The sequence below is a fragment of the Trichomycterus rosablanca genome, chromosome 17, assembly GCF_030014385.1.
Source record: "Trichomycterus rosablanca isolate fTriRos1 chromosome 17, fTriRos1.hap1, whole genome shotgun sequence".
Classification (NCBI taxonomy): domain Eukaryota; kingdom Metazoa; phylum Chordata; class Actinopteri; order Siluriformes; family Trichomycteridae; genus Trichomycterus; species Trichomycterus rosablanca.
The window spans coordinates 25975140-26000590 of NC_086004.1; the positions used below are offsets into that span (position 1 = coordinate 25975140).

Consider the following 25451-nt stretch of genomic DNA (forward strand, 5'->3'; position numbering starts at 1 on the left):
CTTTTCATGGGACAACACTGACAAAATGACACTTTGACACAATGAAAAGTAGTCTGTGTGCAGCTTATATAACAGTGTAAATTTATTCTTTCCTCAAAATAACTCAATATACAGCCATTAATGTCTAAACCACCAGCAACAAAAGTGAGTACACCCCTTAGTGAAAGTTCCTGAAGTGTCAATATTTTGTGTGGCCACCATTATTTCCCAGAACTGCCTTAACTCTCCTGGGCATGGAGTTTACCAGAGCTTCACAGGTTGCCACTGGAATGCTTTTCCACTCCTCCATGATGACATCACGGAGCTGGCGGATATTCGAGACTTTGCGCTCCTCCACCTTCCGCTTGAGGATGCCCCAAAGATGTTCTATTGGGTTTAGGTCTGGAGACATGCTTGGCCAGTCCATCACCTTTACCCTCAGCCTCTTCAATAAAGCAGTGGTCGTCTTAGAGGTGTGTTTGGGGTCATTATCATGCTGAAACACTGCCCTGCAACCCAGTTTCCGGAGGGAGGGGATCATGCTCTGCTTCAGTATTTCACAGTACATATTGGAGTTCATGTGTCCCTCAATGAAATGTAACTCCCCAACACCTGCTGCACTCATGCAGCCCCAGACCATGGCATTCCCACCACCATGCTTGACTGTAGGCATGACACACTTATCTTTGTACTCCTCACCTGATTGCCGCCACACATGCTTGAGACCATCTGAACCAAACAAATTAATCTTGGTCTCATCAGACCATAGGACATGGTTCCAGTAATCCATGTCCTTTGTTGACATGTCTTCAGCAAACTGTTTGCGGGCTTTCTTGTGTAGAGACTTCAGAAGAGGCTTCCTTCTGGGGTGACAGCCATGCAGACCAATTTGATGTAGTGTGCGGCGTATGGTCTGAGCACTGACAGGCTGACCCCCCACCTTTTCAATCTCTGCAGCAATGCTGACAGCACTCTTGCGCCTATCTTTCAAAGACAGCAGTTGGTTGTGACGCTGAGCATGTGCACTCAGCTTCTTTGGACGACCAACGCGAGGTCTGTTCTGAGTGGACCCTGCTCTTTTAAAACGCTGGATGATCTTGGCCACTGTGCTGCAGCTCAGTTTCAGGGTGTTGGCAATCTTCTTGTAGCCTTGGCCATCTTCATGTAGCACAACAATTCGTCTTTTAAGATCCTCAGAGAGTTCTTTGCCATGAGGTGCCATGTTGGAACTTTCAGTGACCAGTATGAGAGAGTGTGAGAGCTGTACTACTAAATTGAACACACCTGCTCCCTATGCACACCTGAGACCTAGTAACACTAACAAATCACATGACATTTTGTAGGGAAAATGACAAGCAGTGCTCAATTTGGACATTTAGGGGTGTAGTCTCTTAGGGGTGTACTCACTTTTGTTGCCGGTGGTTTAGACATTAATGGCTGTATATTGAGTTATTTTGAGGGAAGAATAAATTTACACTGTTATATAAGCTGCACACAGACTACTTTTCATTGTGTCAAAGTGTCATTTTGTCAGTGTTGTCCCATGAAAAGATATACTTAAATATCTGCAGAAATGTGAGGGGTGTACTCACTTTTGTGATACACTGTATATATATACAGTGTATCACAAAAGTGAGTACACCCCTCACATTTCTGCAAATATTTCATTATATCTTTTCATGGGACAACACTATAGAAATAAAACTTGGATATAACTTAGAGTAGTCAGTGTACAACTTGTATAGCAGTGTAGATTTACTGTCTTCTGAAAATAACTCAACACACAGCCATTAATGTCTAAATAGCTGGCAACATAAGTGAGTACACCCCACAGTGAACATGTCCAAATTGTGCCCAAAGTGTCAATATTTTGTGTGACCACCATTATTATCCAGCACTGCCTTAACCCTCCTGGGCATGGAATTCACCAGAGCTGCACAGGTTGCTACTGGAATCCTCTTCCACTCCTCCATGATGACATCACGGAGCTGGTGGATGTTAGACACCTTGAACTCCTCCACCTTCCACTTGAGGATGTGCCACAGGTGCTCAATTGGGTTTAGTCCATCACCTTTACCTTCAGCTTCCTCAGCAAGGCAGTTGTCATCTTGGAGGTTGTGTTTGGGGTCGTTATCCCAAACGAGGGCCCAGTTTTCGAAGGGAGGGGATCATGCTCTGTTTCAGAATGTCACAGTACATGTTGGAATTCATGTTTCCCTCAATGAACTGCAGCTCCCCAGTGCCAGCAACACTCATGCAGCCCAAGACCATGATGGTACCACCACCATGCTTGACTGTAGGCAAGATACAGTTGTCTTGGTACTTCTCACCAGGGCGCCGCCACACATGCTGGACACCATCTGAGCCAAACAAGTTTATCTTGGTCTCGTCAGACCACAGGGCATTCCAGTAATCCATGTTCTTGGACTGCTTGTTTTCAGCAAACTGTTTGCTGGCTTTCTTGTGCGTCAGCTTCCTTCTGGGATGACGACCATGCAGACCGAGTTGATGCAGTGTGCGGTGTATGGTCTGAGCACTGACAGGCTGACCTCCCACGTCTTCAACCTCTGCAGCAATGCTGGCAGCACTCATGTGTCTATTTTTTAAAGCCAACCTCTGGATATGACGCCGAACACGTGGACTCAACTTCTTTGGTCGACCCTGGCGAAGCCTGTTCCGAGTGGAACCTGTCCTGGAAAACCGCTGTATGACCTTGGCCACCATGCTGTAGCTCAGTTTCAGGGTGTTAGCAATCTTCTTATAGCCCAGGCCATCTTTGTGGAGAGCAACAATTCTATTTCACACATCCTCAGAGAGTTCTTTGCCATGAGGTGCCATGTTGAATATCCAGTGGCCAGTATGAGAGAATTGTACCCAAAACGCCAAATTTAACAGCCCTGCTCCCCATTTACACCTGGGACCTTGACACATGACACCAGGGAGGGACAACGACACATTTGGGCACAATTTGAACATGTTCACTGTGGGGTGTACTCACTTATGTTGCCAGCCATTTAGACATTAATGGCTGTGTGTTGAGTTATTTTCAGAAGACAGTAAATCTACACTGCTATACAAGCTGTACACTGACTACTCTAAGTTATATCCAAGTTTCATGTCTATAGTGTTGATCCATGAAAAGATATAATGAAATATTTGCAGAAATGTGAGGGGTGTACTCACTTTTGTGATACACTGTATATATAAATTAATAAATAAAAATGTGATGGAAATTAAGGTTTTAGGTTTTTTTTTTTACTTAATTTCCTGATATTTTAAAACATAATGTTAAATAATTTAATACAGTATAAAAGGCATAAGAGGTTTGTTTGTTTATTAGGATTTTAACGTCATGTTTTACACTTTGGTTACATTCATGACAGGAACGGTAGTTACTCATTACACAAGGTTCATCAGTTCACAAAGTTATATCAAACACAGTCATGAACAATTTTGTGTCTCCAATTCACCTCACTTGCATGTGTTTGCACTGTGGGAGTAAACCCACGCAGACACGGGGAGAACATGCAAACTCCGCACAGAAAGGACCCGGACCGCCCCACCTGGGGATCGAACCCAGGACCTTCTTGCTGTGAAGTGACAGTGCTACCCACTTAGCCACCGTGCCGCCCGGCATGAGAGGTAAGTCAGTTCTTTGAATCATAATTGTAAAAAGTCAAGAAGTCAAAATTAAGACACTGCTTTCTGTCTTCCGTTTTTCATACAGGTATAAGGTAAAATATGTATTCTTATGATGCCTGGCTCTACCTCATTAGCGAAAAAATTAGCGATTAATTTTTTTATTTATTTGTATTTTCTATTTTATTTATGCATTTTCTCCCAATTTTAGTGTAGTCAATTTGTCTTCCGCTTCTGGGGGATCCCTGATTGCAGTCAAGGTGGGTATATTGCTGCTTGCTGCTCACGCCTCCTTCGACCCGCATGCAGCCCTTAGCGGAACCCTTTTTCATCCATGCATTCTGCACAGGCACCTCTCTATCTGCTAATCAGGGTCCTTACACAGCGTTTGAAGACCCCACCCACATAGTCCAGTCATCCCGCCCTAGCAGAACCATGTCTGCTGCAGACACTGTCAATTATGCCCAGCCGACCGGTGGCAATGCCGAGTTTCGAACCGAGAACTAAAATATGAAATGAAGTATAAATTAAATGTAGTATCCCCAAATGCAAAAACTTTACAGAAAAGTTAATAATATACAGAAAATACACAAAAAATATACATAAATATATATATATATATATATATATATATATATATATATATATATAAATACAGAGAATTTCATACCTGGATTACTCCTTCCTTTTAGGTACCCAATGACGTTATACACAGTATTATAGGAGGTTTGGGATTTAATGTGCAGCTTTATAATCTTGGTTCCTAAAAAACAAGAAAAAATATTTATATATAAACATGGCTACAATTAAAATATACAATATACACAAATGATTTATTTGGTTTAACAATAAAATGAACAGAAAGTGTCTCTATCTTCAGCTCTGTTACACTAAAAAGTACACCAATCAGGCATTACGTTATGACCACATTCCTAATATTGGGTTGGTTCCCCTTTTGCTGCCAAAACAGCCCTGCAACTGTGATGCACTGTGTATTCTGACACCTTTCTATCAGAACCAGCATTAACTTCTTCAAAAATTAAAGCTACAGTAACTCGTCTGTTGGATCGGACCACACGGGCCAGCTTTCACTCCTCACGTGCATCAATAAGCCTTTTGTCGCCCATGACCCTGTCGCTGGTTTACCACTGTTCCTTCCTTGGACAACTTTTGATAGATAGTGACCACTGCAGACTGGAAACACCCCACAAGAGCTGCAGTTTTGGAGATGCTCTGACCCAGTCGTTTACCCATCACAATTTGGCCCTCGTCAAACACGCTCAAATCCTCACGCTCGCCCATTTTTTCTGCTTGTAACACATCGAGTTTGAGGATTAAATGTTCACTTGCTGGCTAATATACCCCACCCACTAACAGGTGCCGTGATGAAGAGGTAATTAGCGCCTAGTCGGTGTATGTAAACACTTGACCATGAGCGTTTGCATTTATTGATTTACAGTGTATCTGTAAAAATGTATGCCCTTTTAGTCAATTTGTAAGGAACAATTGTAAGGTTAGACACTTAGATTTAAACCTGGCTTGCAATAAATGTTCCAATTTATCCTCAAGGTGTTAAATGGGGTGAACAACAGCAAACTCATCAAACCATGTCTTCATAGAGCTCACTTTGTGCACAGTGTCACAGGCATGCTGGAATAGAAAAAGGAGTATTTTGTATTGTTGCAGCAAAAGTAATTTATTATTATTATTGTTTTTTTGAATAAGGCTAAACCAGAACACAGTTGTTAGGAGGGACGACCATCTACAGCACTTTCGGCCATATAGTGCATCAGTACCATTCACACTTTGTATTTGACCGTTACAGCACAGAGGATCCACAAGAAAAGCAAATAAAACTACTTCCAGCCTCTCCGCACAGCACTCAGCATCTACCGTACGCCAACAAATGCATCAGGGAAATGAACAGGTAGGGCACCACGATGACTGTTTTTTTCTCAGCTGGCATCGCACCTAAAAGACGCAAGGTGAATATTAAACCTGCATCATCCCAGCGGATAAAAGTACCGCAACACTTTCGTCTGTGTGTTCAAACAACACACTGCCAGATAAAAAGCAGGTTCGCATCAGGTATGTGGTGAAGCCAGAATTGAAAAATCCTTTTCGAGAAGGCCCCCGGAACCCTGGCAGATATTTTAGCCTTGGGGTGCAGTGCTTGGATGCGGACGCATTTTTGATTAGCCACATATTTCATGCAGTGAATATCAGAGAGAAATAAAGATGAAGTTGGCACAGAGGATGCATATGGCACACCGACAGGGATGATTACAGTGACTGAACTGAGTACGAAATAAATGAGAACTTTGTACAGTGGGGGAAACAAATATTCAACCACCACGCTCTGGTGCGAGCTACCTGCTCACGCCGATCGATAGCACTGTAATTGAAGGTGTTTCGATAAAGCTATTTCATGCAGCTTCTCTGCTTGAGTGCTGTAATTGGACAGGCAATTTATTATACTTATGGAATCCATCTGGGATGCTTAGGAGAACTGACCCAATGTGGTAGTGAGAAGGCATTCACAGTAAACACTGATTCGTTTGGGCCGTTTTTCTTTTGATTGCTTTTTTCTATGGTGAATAAAAGCGAGATGAAAATCAAAAAGAGGATTTACTGTGAAACAAACCAAAGAAATTGTCATTCCACATCGCATGGACTGTTCTTTGCCTGGGTTTAAAACCTAACATTACTGCTGTGATGTGTCTTGTGGGCATGTCCTGATGAAGCCTGGTCTCCATGGCAGGCAGGGACTGATATGATTAGGGCATGCTGGAGCAATATAGTGGGCCTTAATTGAAAGGGAATTAAACGAGAGGGTGCAGACGGGTGGAAACAAACGATTCGAAACCTCTTGAGTGGTCAGGGCTCGGTTCAATCAATACAGCACAGATTACTAGCTTCTCAATGTTTGATCCGGCTAATGGAACATGGCTCAAACTGGACCACATCAGGTCATGGTTGGGGAGTTGCTGAGCTAAGGGGACGTTGGAGACACCGGGGAAAGATCCCGCTTTGGGGGGAATCGATGATGCTCATGTCATCACTTCAGGTGGTTTTACGGCTTGCATTGATTGCCGGACACTGAACTGGTGAGAAGTGATGTGAATCGGTCAACAAAATGTCCACGTTATATTATTCATTTAACATATAAACACTTCATCAAGGTGGTAGGTTCCAGACCTTACCTGGGAAACATTAAGCCCAAGGCTGGGATCGATCCTGGAAGATCCTGATACACCAAAGATAGGGTGTCAATCCATCGCTTAGCTTGCTTATTCAGTCATTATTTGAAATGGAAGGGAATCAAGGTACCTTGGGGAACCAGAACAAGACGGAAGATGCCCAGCTCCAAGAAGACTATGAATCAAACTCTTAGCTTGGATCTACAAACTTAAGAAGCTGTGCATGAAGGGTCAACACACCCAGAATTGGGCATCTCTCAATTGCAGACTCACATTCTCATATTGATTTACATTTAGACATGGATCAAACCATCAACCCTGAGGTTGGACAGGCCACTACTTTATTGTAGGAGTCATTTATTTATATACACCCACTCACAACTAAGGGTAAAGTGCAGACAATATGCAAGTGATATTTTTGGGAGGTCAGGAGTAACATAGCAACTTCACATGGACTGTAACTGCAGCCAAGGAATGAACCTCAGATTTTAGAGCTGCACACCACCTACAATACATGCTGTACACATGGAAATGCATTCAGCTCACTGTTTAATCTCTGCTACTGAACCCTTTGGACAAAGAGTAGCCAATTACACTATATGGCCAAAGCAATGTAGACTCTTGACCATGAGATGGTTGGATCTTCAATTCTAAATCCATGAACTAAAGCTAATGATGTTGCAGCTATAACAGGCTCCACTCTCCTAGGAGAACGTTTGCATTGTGTCTGTAGAAATGTGAGTCCATTTAGTTCAACAAGCACTTGAGAAGTCAGGAACTGAAGAAGCACCTGACATATGAAGTTGGTGGGGTTGAAGTCAGGGCTGCTTTCTGCAGGCAAACGAAATTAATCAAACCGAACTGCTTTGTGCAAATAGGAACAGGAAATAGCCTTTCTCTTGCTAAATTGTTGTCACAAAGTTATAAACATATAACATTATGCACCTATTAGCGACAGGTAAAGCTGAAACACCTAAACATTGGCCATAATGCATTTCCATATGAACAACATGTAGTGTAGGTGTTTCGGCCATTTCTATCCATGAAAGCCACATTCTTGTGCGGTCACTTGTAATCTCATGGTTGGACTACTGCAACTCCCTCCTGGTCCAATGTCCACTATTAAACCCTTGCAGCTCATCCAAAACGCAGTTGCCCGTCTGTTTTTTAACCAACGCTCTGTACCACGCAACCTCCGAGCCACTAGTCTGGCTCGACTTGATCCTCCACTCAGGACTTGAGGAAGACGGCTCTTCTCTGTACTGGCACCGAAGTGGTGAAACAAACTTCCCCCGTCTGTCCAAACATCTGAGTCTCTCGCTGTCTTTTAAATCTCTTTACTAAGCACTTAAGCTGACTTGTACTTACTTACTAACACTCTTATTAATTTCTTGCAAAAAAAAAAAAACTTTGGTTCTAACAGGGTTTCAGCAGTTTTGTGTTCTTGGACTGTTGTCTACTTAAACTAAAGTAAGATAATGTTTACTATGGAAGCACTTCTGTAAGTCGCTCTGGATAAGAGCGCCTGCTAAATGCCGAAAATGTAAATGTGAACATAATTAAAAAAGGCGACATACAATTGGCTCTTCTGTTCAGCCCCTTTGCCAAATTAATATTTCTTGCTTTAGCAGAACATTCCACAAGGCACAAACACGCAAACTCACACCCTCACATACGGCCACACGACCTTATGGACCTTGGCGAGTTCCAATTAAAACCACTCTCAACCAAAACAGCAGCCGCTTGACTCCTAATCACCCCAATACCCGTCTTTAACTTCTTCATTGGAACCTCGGCAGGGGGATTTGCTTCAAAGCCTCGTTCCTTTCATTCTGTCGCTGGAGCTGAAAATCCTTTACTGTCTATCAAGCCGAGATGGTGGAGCCTCTGCGCTGGTGGGATCGACAGGGTGATGATGCAAAGATAAGAAGGGATTTTCACTCAATAGCTGGAATTAGAGCTTAATAACCCCCATTAAAACTGCAGCACATTTCTCCCAGAACACGAGCACGACCAGAAGAGGGCCTTCATGAGCTGCTGCTTAAACTATGTGAACACCCTTCAAACTGGTGATTTTAGGTTTATTGCTAAGACATATACAGCACAAGTAATTTTAGAAAATAAATAATTTGGAAAAGGACTTTTTTTTTGCTTCAGCATGACTGTGCTTCTGTGCACAGAGTTCATAAATAGGGCAGTTGTAGCCTAGTGGTTAAAGTACTGGACCAGTAATCACAAGGTTGCCGGTTCAAACCCCACCACTACCAGGTTGCCACTGTTGGGTCCTTGAGCAAGGCCCTTAACCCTCAATTGCTTAGATTGTATACTGTCACAACTGTAAGTCGCTTTGTGTAGAAGCGTCTGCTAAATGCAGAAAATGTAAAATGTAAATGTGACGGTCCTGGCGTATATATACAGTGTATCACAAAAGTGAGTACACCCCTCACATTTCTGCAGATATTTAAGTATATCTTTTCATGGGACAACACTGACAAAATGACACTTTGACACAATGAAAAGTAGTCTGTGTGCAGCTTATATAACAGTGTAAATTTATTCTTCCCTCAAAATAACTCAATATACAGCCATTAATGTCTAAACCACCGGCAACAAAAGTGAGTACACCCCTTAGTGAAAGTTCCTGAAGTGTCAATATTTTGTGTGGCCACCATTATTTCCCAGAACTGCCTTAACTCTCCTGGGCATGGAGTTTACCAGAGCTTCACAGGTTGCCACTGGAATGCTTTTCTACTCCTCCATGACGACATCACGGAGCTGGCGGATATTCGAGACTTTGCGCTCCTCCACATTCCGCTTGAGGATGCCCCAAAGATGTTCTATTGGGTTTAGGTCTGGAGACATGCTTGGCCAGTCCATCACCTTTACCCTCAGCCTCTTCAATAAAGCAGTGGTCGTCTTAGAGGTGTGTTTGGGGTCATTATCATGCTGGAACACTGCCCTGCGACCCAGTTTCCGGAGGGAGGGGATCATGCTCTGCTTCAGTATTTCACAGTACATATTGGAGTTCATGTGTCCCTCAATGAAATGTAACTCCCCAACACCTGCTGCACTCATGCAGCCCCAGACCATGGCATTCCCACCACCATGCTTGACTGTAGGCATGACACACTTATCTTTGTACTCCTCACCTGATTGCCGCCACACATGCTTGAGACCGTCTGAACCAAACGAATTAATCTTGGTCTCATCAGACCATAGGACATGGTTCCAGTAATCCATGTCCTTTGTTGACATGTCTTCAGCAAACTGTTTGTGGGCTTTCTTGTGTAGAGACTTCAGAAGAGGCTTCCTTCTGGGGTGACAGCCATGCAGACCAATTTGATGTAGTGTGCGGCGTATGGTCTGAGCACTGACAGGCTGAACCCCCACCGTTTCAATCTCTGCAGCAATGCTGACAGCACTCCTGCGCCTATCTTTCAAAGACAGCAGTTGGATGTGACGCTGAGCACGTGCACTCGGCTTCTTTGGACGACCAACGCGAGGTCTGTTCTGAGTAGACCCTGCTCTTTTAAAACGCTGGATGATCTTGGCCACTGTGCTGCAGCTCAGTTTCAGGGTGTTGGCAATCTTCTTGTAGCCTTGGCCATCTTCATGTAGCGCAACAATTCGTCTTTTAAGATCCTCAGAGAGTTCTTTGCCATGAGGTGCCATGTTGGAACTTTCAGTGACCAGCATGAGAGAGTGTGAGAGCTGTACTACTAAATTGAACACACCTGCTCCCTATGCACACCTGAGACCTAGTAACACTAACAAATCACATGACATTTTGGAGGGAAAATGACAAGCAGTGCTCAATTTGGACATTTAGGGTTGTAGTCTCCTAGGGGTGTACTCACTTTTGTTGCCGGTGGTTTAGACATTAATGGCTGTATATTGAGTTATTTTGAGGGAAGAATAAATTTACACTGTTATATAAGCTGCACACAGACTACTTTTCATTGTGTCAAAGTGTCATTCTGTCAGTGTTGTCCCATGAAAAGATATACTTAAATATCTGCAGAAATGTGAGGGGTGTACTCACTTTTGTGATACACTGTATATATATATATATTAAGGGTTAAGCGTCTTGCCCAGGGGTCCAACAGTGACAAGCTGGCAGTGGTGGGGCTTAAACCAGCGACCTTTTGATTACTAGTCCAGTACTGTAACTGATAGGCTACGACTGCCCAAATCATTACATTCACATTTATCCAAAGCAATGTACAATTATCAATAAATACAATTCAAGGGCCTTGGTCAGGGGCCGAACAGTGGCAACTTGGCGATAGTGGGGCTTGAACTGGCAACCTTTTGTTTACAGTACCTTTACCACTGCAACACTGTTACTGAGCTAATTAATGGTGATACAAGATTCATCAGTTCACAAGATTAATATCAAACACAGTCATGGACAATTTTGTATCTCCAGTTCCCCTCACTTGCATGTTTTTATACTGTGGGAGGAAACCAGAGCTCCTGGAGTAAACCCACACAGACACGGGGAGAACATGCAAACTCCACACAGAAAGGAACTGTGACCCACGAATTCCCGCCTGGGAATCAAACCCAGGACCTTCTGGCTGTGAGGAGACAGTGCTACCCATTGAGCCATCGTGCTGCCCAGTTTTGTGTATATGTGAATGGACAAAATACATTACCCAGGATATGCCACTATACTGACAGAAGTATGCAGAGACTCCTCCTAACGACTAAGTTTAGGTTCATACAATCAATTTGATTAAATAACTGATTAGAAGAATTCCTTGATGTATGTAATGAGCTCAGATGCCCATGTAGTCTAGCTGATAAAATCTTCGGCAGGTTAACAGGGTGCAGTTTTGTGCTCTATTTAGCATCGCACTCCGCAGACATCTTTCATAGCAAGATGAAAAACACTGCTGCATTTAAACTCCGACCTTTCACCATGGCCTGAATTATTTCATTAAAATTGCTCCACACTGAACTCCTCTTTTAATGAGACATCTTTATTGAGTTCAAACACTGGTGGCTACACGGCCAACCATTGATTATTAAATCTGACCTCCTGGGGTGCTTGCTAGGGGGGAAATTTGTAATGTAGTTCCATAACCTTCCACTCAAATTTAATTAAGCCTTGTAAGCATTTCTTTCGGTGGTACTGAACAACTAAAAACTGTTCAAGTCAAAAGTTAACATGCACTTCTAAGAGACTTGTATACTTGTGTATGGATGAAGGTATGTGAGCGCTCATTCTAATCATTGAGTGTGGTGTTTCAGCCACACTCATTGCTAAAAGGCGTTTGAAATCATTAATATCATATAAACAGCATGCTTTCAACCTTGTGGAAGTGTGTCTGTGCACAAAATAGAGTCCATAAAAATGTGGTTTGATGAGTTTGGTGTAGAAAAAACAAGAGCAGCCTGAACAAAGAAGTCACCTCAACCTCATTTAACATTTAAAACTGACTGCGAACCAGACTTTCTTGTCAAGTATCACTTCATAAATGCTATTGTGACTGAATAAACACACTGTAAAATTTTGTGGAAACCCTTCAATGTTTAGGAATTTAATTTTGTTTTGGAATTAAGCTTGAAATTGTGGTGTACAATGATTTTGGTCATTTATTGTTTATGCATCAACTTGGACTATTAATATGATGGTGTACACAGTTCTATAATGTAGTTTACCGTTGTGCCATGGCCCTCTAGATCCTTGTTAGTGAATATTTTTTGGGCTTTGGTTGTTTCATGGATAACTCTTGGGTTTCATGCATGTCTGCCTCTTAGCACATGAAGATAAAAGCTTGCTTGAAAGCAAAAAGTGTCACCAATGTTCCAGTAGATTTTAATTAATGGTTTTTGGATTCTATTTAATAACTGGACAATTTTTCCTATTTTCCCCAATTATCTACAGTGGTGGTTCTCAGCAATTTTGGTAACTGAGCTGCAGCAGGTCAAACAGTGGACAAATAGATTGCCGATCAAATTAAACCTAACCCTACCTAGGAAGACCAATTAACCAAACTGAAGCCCTCTTATTTTGGACACATTATGAGAAGAACCAATTCATTGGAGACTACAGTTACACTTGGAAGGTGTTGAAAGTAAACAAGGAAGAGGACAGCCAGCAATAAGATAGATGGATACAATTAAAGGAATAATAAATAAGCCATTAAAAAGGACCCAAAGAGAATCCTGGAGACACGGGATCCAAATGAAAACCAGGAGTCAGAATAGAATTCTTAATAACATTAGCTAAATTGATAAATATAACACATTGCTAAATAAGATTTAATAATCTGCTTTTATAATACAGATTTCTGTTTTGTATAGAAGCACGTTTGGGAAACATTGCCAATAATTACTTGGCAGATAAATCAGATAGATAATTAATGTAAAGGGTTTAAATGTTAATTATCCCCTAATTTAGGCCTCTGTATTGGGTCTGACAAAATGGGTAATCAGTGAATTAGTCACCAAGAGTCGCACTAATCACTAATAATGAAAAACGCAACAGAGAGATAACAGGCTGTTTGTATTTCCAAAAGGGTAAGTAAATAAAGGCACTGGAATTATCACGCTTTTAGCGTATATGTCTTTGATCAGTTTCCTGAAGCATTATGGGGCTTATTTAAACCAGATTTAATCACAGCAAACTGTGGTCGACACAGCAAATCCTCGTGCCCACAGGAACAGCAAGTCTGTCTCTGGAGTAGCAAGCATTGTAACACGATAACCTGAGGCACACAGGCCTTCTGCTAGCTGTGAACTAGCTAGTATCAGTGGCTGTGCCTTACAAGAGATTATTTCATGTACTGTGTGAAAGCCAGCTGCATTCTGTAAGGATTGTGGTAAAGGCTCAAGGGAAAGGCACCAGAATTGAATTTTGTGAGAATAGGAGCTCAGGAGAACAGCTTCACACATGACACAATCTCCACAGGCCTCGCTGAATTTAGGCTTAGATCTACTTGGGCATATTTTTTTTGCTCATATAAATATGTATTCCTTTTATTGGATTTTGGCTTGGTGGGTAGCACTGTCGCCTCACAGAAAGAAGGTCCTGGGTTCGATTCCCAGGTGGAGTGTTGTGGTTCCTTTCTGTGTGGAGTTTGCATGTTCTCCCCATGGGTGTCCTCCAGGTGCTCCGGTTTCCTTCCACAGTCCAAAGACGTGCAAGTGAGGTAAATTGAAGATACAAAATTGTCCATGACTGTGTTTCACTGATGAATCTTATGTAAACAGTAACTACCTGTTCTGTCATGAATGTAACCAAAGTGTGTAAATCATGACTTTTAAATCCTAGTAAAGAATAATAATAATATTAGATTTTGGTATATTAGGAACAACAGTGCAGTTTATCCTAATTATATATGATGTAGTTCTGCAACAAATGTACTGGTTGCTATTTCAAGTACACTATATGGCCATGAGCTAGCTGGACAGCCTATAACAAAACCTAATCCTATAGAGTTTTACCCTCTTCATGGCAATAACAGCCTCTTCTGGACAAGAAGGTCAGACCAGGACTTTGTGCAAATCACTGGAGTACCTGCACACCATATAAACTCGTCAAACCATGTCTTTATAGACCTCGTTACACGTCTGCCTCTCGTTCAGTCCTTAAACAAACACTCGCCTTCTCGCTACATACTTTAGTAAAATGATCAATTGTTATGAGTGCTCATCTGACATGACAGGTTTATGACGTGCTAATGTCAGTCTTATGACCAGAGGTTTGAGTAAAGTATTTATCTGTAAAGTTGGACAGTTGTAGCCTAGCGGTTAAGGTACTGGACTAGTAAGCAGAAGGTTCCTTAACCCTCAATTGCTTAGACTGTATAATGTAAGTCGCTTTGGATAAAAATCTGCTAAATCGTCTGCTAAATGCTGAAAATGTAAATGTAAAGTATTTATCCTGTGTCTCTTGACGCATGCTCAATAATTACACAAATCCACAAAGTTGAATCAGTTCATCTGGACACAAGTTTGATGTAGAGATACGTTTCGTCACTCATCCAAGTGACTTCTTCAGTCTGAGCTGGTGGTGAATACCTCAACCTTATATGCAGACGATTTGCATAACAATCCAGTAATTAGGTCCATATGCAAATCACAATGACCATTAATTACTATGGCCATGTGTGCCTTTCACATATGATTGGGGTATAGCTCAAATCACGGCATTATAAGATGGCAAGAGATATACTCTCTGCTGCCCCCCCCCTTCCCCCTCGGTTTAGGGATGGTCATTCCCTCTTTACATAGTTGGCCTCTTTGACTCCTCGTTCAAACCAGCCTCCTCCTTGTATTCACCACCAGCTCAGACTGAACAAGACACTTGGATGAGTGATGAAACATATCTCTTGTCCAGATGAACTGATTTAACTTTGTGGATATTTATCCTGTGCTTTACCTGAGGCTGAAGACCTTTGTAAAGGGACACAAGGCTGGCCATGACCGACGCTGACCGCAGATAGGAGCAGTTTCGCCAGCTCAGCAGAGATTGGTTGAACCAGCAAGGACGTCAGGTTGTGACGATCATCCCTGAAGCTGCCACCTGAAGTGAAGGAACATAAAAAAATTAAAAAACTAGAAACATCAACAGACAGTTAAAACTAACTGATTTAAAATGTAATAGAGTTGGGTTTTTGAATACATCTTATCAAATCTCAGCTCTGCCATCCGGCTGGGCAGCTGCATGAACAACGATTGGCTGTTTTTAATAGGGTTAGGGACAAGCCGGATCATAGGTGCTCATTACTGGTGCAATTATGACCCCTGCTGGCTGATTGATGGTGCCTGCACAGTTCTGAGGAATAATGCTCATCAGGGTGTGGCTCTCCGTGCACAGTGCTGATCGGTGTATATGAACTCGATTCGTGCAGGTGAAAAATGCAGTCTGTACTGAGCATGTGTCTGAGGGGGCGTGTGTCAGTTGAGAAGCGTCCTCAGTCAGCGGTGGAGGATTGAATCAGTGGAGGATGCAATCAGGGGAACTGGACACGACTAGAATAGGGGGAGAAAATTGGGAGGAAAAGGTTGGAAAAAATAAATAAATAAATAACGATTCATACTAAAGTTTTTTTGAACACAGATTTACTGACACCATGCATACTGTGAGTGCTGCATGGCCCCAGTGTCCTGGGTTCAAACCTTTACTCTCTGAGCAATTTAAATTCTCTCTGTGTCTGTAGGTTTTCACCAAGTATCAAACAACTTCATGGTAAAGCTCATGGTCAGGTGTTGAAGTACTTCTGACTATATAGTTCACCTTTGTGATAATAACCACTACGTTTAGATGTGACATTTAGGGACGCAGCAAAGTCTGTTACAATGTCGATTTACTTTAAGAAAGCCTTAAAAATGTGTTGTGTTGATTTTTTTTCTCTCACAACCTCCTTATCGTCAGTTGTATTGATTTCTTTCTCTAGCGAACTCTTATTTCTAACTGCATTTTTCAACATTTCTACTTTCTCATGATAAAATCCATGACAACCAGTTTTCCTTATTGTTATTCTGTGATGTGACGGCAAAAATGTGACTGTGGGTCTATTTTAAATCTATTCCATAATACTGCGTAAATACACACCAGGCATCCAAATCAATTATTAACAAGGATTTTATATACCAATCATACACCGACGAGGCATAACATTATGACCACTGACAGGTGAAGTGAATAACACTGATTATCTTTTTATCACGGCACCTGTTAGTGGGTGGGATATATTAGGCAGCAAGTGAACATTTTATCCTCAACGTCGATGTTGGAAGCAGGAAAAATGGGCGACAGGGTCATGGGCTGCCAAGGCTCACTGATGTATGTGGGGAGCGAAGGGATCCAACAGACGAGCTACTGTAGCTCAAATTGCTGAAGAAGTTAATGCTGATTCTGATAGAAAGGTGTCAGAATACACAGAGCATCACAATTGTTTTGGCAGCAAAAGAAGGATCAACACAATATTAGGAAGGTATTCATAATGTTATGCCTAGTAATTTATTTAAAGGGGATCTACATTAGGTCCTAATTACACATGTATAAGCATTGGAATACATTAAGCAAAGCTAAATGACTTCAAATGTTAAAGTTCAAAGCTAAGTTCAAAATGTTAGCGCTGGCGTGCTAGCGTGTTTTACCACCGCGCCATCTGAGCGGCTCTATTTTGTTTTTTTGTTTTTTTTAATGAAAAACAAATGACCAAAGGTACACGGACCCATTTATATCCACAACATAAAGCATGTTAAAATTCAAGGGCTTTGAATACTTTTTAAATCCACTGCATACAAGTTAACATACAAATATTTATTAGCTATAGTTTAGCTGTCTGCCACTTTACATTCTATATTCATAGGTACAGATTTAACATTGTCTCAGCCTACATAGATTTAATAGTTAAACACTACATTTAGGGGGACTCAAGGTCTGAAGGTTTGTTATTCTGCAAACACATCAGGAAAAGAGAAGCTGAAACAGCATGTTAGCAAGATAATTAGCCCGATCTAGAAGCTCTCTGTTTGGTTATTATATCCAGGAACTGTGTTTATGAGAGGAAAGCCAAACAGCTTGAAGTGTCCATAGATGTGCTGTCTACCCCTAGGTGTGTGTGTGTGTGTGTGTGTGTGCGTTAGTGTGAAATTTGTGGGCTGAATGAGAGGGCTATAATCCACCTTAAATCCAGCACAGGAGAACCCAAAAAAATACACAGACGGTTTCCACAGCCTGACTCGGGTGTCTGCGTCTGTATCAAAGCTTTTTCCCGCTGCTGATTGTGGCTCACTGGTGCTGTGCTAATGCGCCGGAGGATTTTCGGGTTTGAAGTAATGGCTCCGGCGGAACTCAGTGGGGATTTAGGTGGGTGCAATGCTTCATTGATTCAGCCTCATTAAAAGCGAGGAACGGCTCACCTAATCCCACTTTAGGAACAAATTTATTTAGCGGCTTCAATTTTCCAGCAGCTCTCCCACACCGGTGTAATGGGTCGGAGTCATATGCCGTTAACAATCGGGAGACCGGGGAGCTCTGCAACCACTTGATTAGGCTACGTTCCCTTGGTGAGGACAAAACAAAAATGATTAAATGCTGAAACTGAGCCAGGACGGTAGTGGATGTCATTATGAGCCGAACGTTTGCTCATTTGAAATAGAAATGGGGACAAACTGTCGAGTTTTGAAATGGGTCTTCTGATAAGTTCTGTAATGAAATTACCTACAGAAATCATGATTGCATCAAGAGAAATAGGATAATTGGAGTTAATTAGCTTAACCCATATGAATGTGCATTGATATCAATCCATATTTTTATCTGAGCGCCCCATAACAGCGTAATATCCTAATTTGCCCTGAAGTATTCATATCTGAAAGGATAATCCAACACCTGATATCGTAAATGAATTTTCTCTCCAGGGATTTTATAATGCGGTCATAATATGCACATTTAAAATGGAAAAAAGCTGCATTATGATGCAAGGAAAACACATTTATAGGTACTCCTAAAAACGGTTAAAATGCTTTGTATAAAATATTCAGATTATATTGTGGTTTGGGGTCAAATCAAGCAATTATCACACATCAAAATACAGCTTTTTCATTGAAACCAGAGACTTAATAAGCAATCTGACAAAAGGAATCACAGAATTATGATTCTTACCCAGCCCAGCAGAGTGCACAACCTAGCCATGGAATAAAACAACACTCTGGGACATCTTCAAGAGTTATTAGACTGCCTGACCAGAAAGGGGGGGGGGGGGGGAAGGGACTGGTTGAGTATGTGTGCAGAGTTTATGTAATCTAGTCTAAACGTTGTTACAACTAAACGGTGTTTCATGTTCTAAACCAAAGCGGCACAGTGGCTAAGTGGGTAGCACTGTCCCCTCGTAGCAAGAAGGTCCTGGGTTCGACCCCCAGGTGGAGCGGTCCGGGTCCTTTCTGTGCGGAGTTTGCATGCTCTCCCCGTGTCTGTGTGGGTTTCCTCTGGGATCTCCGGTTTCCTCCCACAGTCCAAAAATATGCAGTCAGGTTACTTGGAGACACTGAATTGCCCTATAGGTGAATGTCCAAACCACAGCCCGCGGGCCATTTGCGACCCATTGTCAGTTTTGAAACAGCTTGTAAGGTATTTAAGAATAAAATTTTAATTACCTTGCTATTAAGCAGGTGCAAAAAATGCTTGAACTGTCTTCTTTCAGGCACGTTGGAAAAATGAATATGACTTCAGAGGGAAGTGGGTATGTTTAATTTAAAGAAGTATAATAATCTTCATATTAGTATAAACTGGTAAGTGAAAGATAGATAAGTAGTCACTCAAATTAAAAGGAAGTGTAATTGTTAATAATCACGTAGATCTATTATATATACAGTATATACCAATCAGCTATAACATTAAAACCACCTCCTTGTTTCTACACTCACTGTCCATGTTATCAGCTCCACTTACCATATAGAAGCACTTTGTAGTTCTACAATTACTGACTGTAGTCCATCTATTTCTCATACGTTTTGAGCCTGCTTTCACCCTGTACTCCAATGGTCAGGACCCCCACAGGACCACCACAGAGCAGGTATTATTTAGGTGGTGGATGATTCTCAGCACTGCAGTGACACTGACATGGTGGTGGTGTGTTAGTGTGTGTTGTGCTGGTATGAGTGGATCAGACACAGCAGCGCTGCTGGAGTTTTTAAATACTGTGTCCACTCACTGTCCACTCTATTAGACACTCCTACCTAGTTGGTCCACCTTGTAGATGTAAAGTCAGAGACGATCGCTCATCTATTGTTGCTGTTTGAGTTGGTCATCTTCTAGACCTTCATCAGTGGTCACAGGACGCTGCCCACGGGGCGCTGTTGGCTGGATATTTTTGGTTGGTGGACTAAGTCCAGCAGTGACAGTGAGGTGTTTAAAAACTCCATCAGCGCTGCTGTGTCTGATCCACTCATACCAGCACAACACACACTAACACACCACCACCATGTCAGTGTCTTGTTGTTTAATTAATAAAGAGCCTGTGGCCTGTGTTTGCATATTTTTACTTCATCTGGCCCCCAACAAGAAAAGTTTGGACACTTTTATTCTAAACAGTCACGTCTGGGCTGTAAAGGTGTACAGCTAAGGTCAGGCTATAGAGATAAACACACTGTTTTGTCCTTGCAGGAGCAGATGAAGAACACAATGCATATGGAGGACACAACGATGCTGCCAAGAACCGGTCATCTGTCAACACTGCTTGCCCAAAGTTAGGGGTTCCGGAAAGCATGAAAGCAGAAAGTCTTAAACTTGGTGCATGAAGTGATGGGAGCAATAGGATCAATGAGAGAAGGAGACTCTGGCGTGACCAAGAAATGGAGACGGCTTGCACAACGGTTCTGCTGGGAGGGGAATCAAGACACGGAGAGGTTGTGCTGGAGGTGTGATACGTGCCCTGCCAAGAAAACTCCCACTGGCCAGATACAAGCGGTACTGCAGTAGCTACAGTCCTGAGCACCCACGGAGAATGTAGTTGTGGACATACTTTAACCATTAACCATCTGTGAGGGGAGCAAATGATTTGTTTTCCTGGCATTTGATTATTTTACAAAATAGGAAGCTGTCCAGGCGTATGTCCACCGGTTGTACCCCCATCTACAGCCGGCCCCTGGTTGACCAACATCTGGAGGAACCTTCCCCAGACTAGAGATTAGGAAGTGTTCAACCAGCCGACCCAAAAACACCAGACCCAGGAAGAAAAGCAGTTTTGAAAAGAAGCCACAGTCATGCATTAAAAACCCACTTCCTCTGCACTTTCTAAAAGTTTTCTAAGGCTACTTGTATTTCTCTCGATACAAAAAAAACAAACAGGGACATGGCCAGCAGCTCTTATCATACACTGGCCAATTAGTTCTGCATTTTGCACAGCTAAGAACAAACACAAAGTAAACAGTCCGTAGAAAAAAAGAACAAGATAAACAGCATCCACAGCATCAGAGTGCTCCAGCATCAAAGAAAGATGGTCTTGTCCTTGGAAATGCTTTTTGATGGGCCATAGGCAGTGAGAAAAAAAGGTGATATAATGCTTTGTGTGTTATTAGTCTTTGTGAGTGGAAAACAAGAACCTGTACCAATGCTTTATTGCAGCTGGGTAGATTCTCACTAGATTTTTCTGTCTGTTTTTCTTATTTTGTTTCTCACAAACGTCTGCACATAAACCCGCACTGACCTTCTAATCCCCGAGTCTAGATCCATCCACTCAGAGAAATGTCCAAAATGTTGTGTGTTTAATTCATGACATTTTCATACATCAAGAAAGCTCGATTTCAGACAAGTTGCTTTGCTACAGGTTTGCGTGTGGCGGGTTTGTATATGTACATATAATTTGCATTTATTGTGGCCCTAATTCGCCCTAATTTATACTAGACAGCCTAATTCATGAGTGTGTAACAGAGTAACATGCAAGTAACTGGTTTCAGCATTTTAAACTCAGAGTGTTTCCGCTACATGTACTTTGCGGTGGCGGCCCGCCGCTGCTTAATTATTGCCACCGCTCCATCAGAATTTATATAATTACATGAAACTGCAATTACCCCCGTCCCAAAGCACTTACAATCCAATTTTTGGGAACCAAGCGCGCCAAGAGTAGTGATGTGGAGTAATGCGGAGCGTGTAGATTATGTGAGCATTTGTGCTGTTGTTACAGATGTTCATTTTTATGCAAAAGCATCGAATAACTATTGGTGATAAGAAGACGTAGACGTGTTTGTCGTAGTTATTGTTTTCTTTAGTGCATCACGTGAGAATCGTTTTGCGCTTCGCTCTCACCGCGACCCTCGGCTCAAATAGCCGATTTGCTCAGTTCTCCGTTTGAGCGATAAAACATCACAAAAGTTCCACGACACGAACATCCATTTGTGTGAAATAACCATTAAATCCAGTCCAAAAGCTCCACATACATCTGTGTTTAGCTGTATTCACTTCTTGTGTGGTGGTTATGCAGCTCGGGGGTTTAAAAAATCGTCTTCTCGGGAGAATCAAAAAAGCTTTACGTAAAAAAAGCGTAACTTGGAGTACTAAAAGTACCACACAGGGACACTAAATTTCTCTCCGTTATTACTGGTTGTAAGTGCTCTGTACTGGTTATAAGTGCTCTGTACTGTCCAAATTCATCGGTCATTGTTTTAATACAATAAGTCACGTTAAGCTTTATTTTTCATGTTAAGCGTTGTTCGTTCTGTCTAGAGCACTTTTACCACCTCATATCACACAGTTCATCGCTTTAAAAATATCAACATTTAATCAGATGAACTTCTAAAATATGAAAGAACAGCGCAATAGCAGTTTCACAGCCTCTACACTGTGACACGCCCACAGATGACGTCACGGTCCGAGCTGATTGCTTATGCACATACTGCCTAATGAATGGAGCCTGCTTAGATTCTAAGCTTTAAAACAGTGCTGTCAAGGCTAATGTGTTAATTTTTAACACGAACTTTTATTTAATTAATTTTGCACTGCACTGGATGGGGGCCGTGGGTGTGTGGGGGGGTTGAGGGTGCCTGCCACCGCTGCAAAAAAAAATTCAAGAGGAAACACTGACTCACCTACCCAAACACTGATTTAAACCTAATCATTAAATGCATTTGAGAAATTTCTGGATATTAATAAAGGTATTAGGGGCGTTTTACACCTTTCATGTTATCTTACATTTAAAATTATATATTTATATATACAGTAGTTCATTTTTCTGCATGAGGCGAGTTCATATGTGGATCAGCTTTGTGTAAGGAGAGCCACACCCTGATCACACGTTATCTCTCGTCTCTGTGCAGGCGCCATCAATCAGCCAGCAGAGGTCGTAATTGCATCAGTTATGAGGTCCCCTCCGGCACCCTGCCTCTAAACAACAGCCAATCGTTGTTTGTGTAGGCGCCCGGTCTGACGGATGGCAGAGCTGAGTTACGAACCGTTTTGAACCGATAAGTTTGAAATGTCAGCTCTGGTGTGCTAGCATGCTTTACCCTTGCACCACCTGAGGTCCAAAATAATATATTTATACTTCAGTAGCCACTTCATTCTGAAAAGCCACTACCAGTGGTAGCTCAGCGAATAGGGTACTGAACTATTAATCATAAGGTTGCCGTTTCAAGCCCCACCATCACCAAGTTACCCTTGTTGAGCTCCTAAACAAGGCCCTTAACCCTCACTTGCTCAAATTGTATTCAGTTGCCAGAGTAGAAAAATGGAAACAGAAATATAAGACGAGGCAATGGATCAATACAAAGCACCAATCACCTCAATTCACTTTATTTTAAGCCAGGCATGTCCAAAGTCCGGCCTGCGGGCCAATCACAGCCCGAGGTCGGATTTTATAAGGCCTGCGTCTTCTGTCTTTAATTGCATTACTTGTGGCCTGCCAGCACAATCAAACAGAAAAAAAAAAAAAATTATACTAATTCAAGATGCAATTCCCTGTGTAAGTACACATGCACATGAGAAGCGGCAAAACCGTGAATGATATATGACGTGATAAAAGCAACACAGGCTGTACAAACAACGATTAACATGGACAACATTTTACGTGACTTATTGTACTAAAACAACAACCTAAGAATTTGAGTGGAGAGAACTTATGCCTTATGTTTTAAAGTTCAGTTAGAAATTCAAATAGCTTGTTCTGTATATAAGATAAGATAAGACTTTATTGATCCCGATGTATTCAGCTGAATGCTTACATTTGTTTGTTGTTCGCTGTGTGAAAATAAAATTATTAAATAACAGTGAATTTATATGCATATTTTATTGTTTAAAATATGGTCATCAGGGACTGTTGGCCCTCGGGCACTTTCACATTATCAAATCTGGCCCTACTAGAAAAAAGTTTGGACACCACTGTTTTAAGCAGTCAAGCCAAAAAAGTTTTTACATTTGTAGAAACCCCATGCAAAACACCTCGCAGACAGTGGTGATAAGAACCTCAGTGCAGCCCACCACACATACAACTATATGCTTTGCTCTTGCTGTGATGCTGCAGGCAGTGCAGATAAAAAAGTATAAAAAAGTGTGACTTGTCACTTCACTACCAGTGAAGCGTTGGCAGCAATAATAAGAAAACTCTCTCCAGAATGCAAATATCTGCTAAACTGGGATAATTGAAAGCACTGTACATACTGTATAGAGAAGCTTTCGAGCTGAAAGATGTGCGTATGGCACGACCATATGTACCACAATTAGACTGTAAACACTCAAGATGTTGCAAACAAACTTCTCACTCATTAAAACTGAGCAGCGAGGTGGAGGTGCTGATTCTAACTGCAGGGTTAAGAGTTGAAATAGCTAAGCTGCTACTACTGGGTTCTTTAACAAATCCCTTAACCATGGGATGCCTGTAAGGGGACGCGTGACTGACCTCTGCTTTAGATAAGAAATGTAAAAAAAAAACCTGAGTGGGGCAAAAATAAAGTTTTATGTTAAAAAAGTGCAGTATTTTACAGTAAGATAACTATGGTAGAATAATCAAGATGCTCTGATGATTTAGAATAGGAACTTGCTATCACTAAGAAATGAACAGATTCCACCATTAACCAGCATTAACTTCTTCAGCAATTTGAGCTACAGTAGCTCGTCTGTTGGATCGGACCACACGGGCCAGCTTTCGCTCCCCACGTGCATCAATGAGCCCTGGCCGCCCATGACCCTGTCGCCGGTTTAAGACTCTTCCTTCCTTGGAACATGCTCGCCCATTTTTCCTGCTTCTAACACATCAACTTTTGAGGATAAAATGTTCACTTGCTGCCTAATATATCCCACCCACTAACAGGTACCATGATGAAGAGATAATCAGTGTTATTCACTGCAGTTGTCAGTGGTCATAATGTTATGCCTAATTGGTGTAAGTTCTTATAATTTCTTTTCACGAAAGGTTGGGTTTAGTTCTTAAAACATAAATGTCTTTGTCTAAGTAATTCTTTCTTTTGGGTGTAAATATGGATCTTTAGTTTTATGTGTCTGAGGGACTTAATAACAGTCGCTGCTTCATTGTGGTTGATGCTTTGTTATGTCCATCATGGTTTTAGATTATTTATTTATGTTATTTATGTTATTTAGGACATTTAATAAAATATGCTTAATGATTATAAGCACTCACAGCATGTTCACTATAGAAGTTCTTCCCCATTTATTAAGTGGACATGTGTTAGCCTAGAATGTCCAACACAGTACCTGGTTTAGGTTTGCTTTTGGACAGATGTTTACTCTGAGCCATTGATCATGAAGGTGGACCTATTTTCAATAATCTTGAGGTGCAGGCACCTAGAGTCTAAATTCTCAATGCATGTGCAGTGGAGTGCTAACCATTTGCCTCAGTGCACGATGACCCAGCTTTGACTGAAGTTAATTAGATGAATGTGAAATATCTCAGCAGTTCAATTGTTCTCTCTCTGGATCAAATTAAATTCTAGCCATGGATGGCATACGGCACGAGGCCTGATCTGATTTGCTTGATGTTGCATTCATGGATTTTAGCTGTAAGCTCATTAGGCATCTGATACCAAATGTTGTAGAACATACACTTGTAGCTTCATTTGTGTGCGGTCTGATGTACATAATATATTAACTATAATATAGTTGTTGCAAGTTGTTGTGCAACATGGGTTCTAGAGACCTGGTGTCAATCCAAAACTAAGATCAAA

At 41.7% G+C, this 25451-nt stretch overlaps 1 protein-coding gene across 1 annotated transcript in view; it reads right to left on the bottom strand.

Annotated features, from left to right (window-relative positions):
* Nucleotides 1–25451, bottom strand: part of LOC134331899 (inactive N-acetylated-alpha-linked acidic dipeptidase-like protein 2) — a 196366-nt gene that overhangs the window by 93115 nt on the left and 77800 nt on the right. The window contains exons 5-6 of the mRNA XM_063013437.1: nucleotides 15211–15354; nucleotides 4289–4381 (exon numbers count right to left, since the gene is read on the bottom strand). Of these exons, the coding sequence (XP_062869507.1) occupies nucleotides 4289–4381; nucleotides 15211–15354 (237 nt within the window). The remainder of the gene's footprint in view (nucleotides 1–4288; nucleotides 4382–15210; nucleotides 15355–25451) is intronic.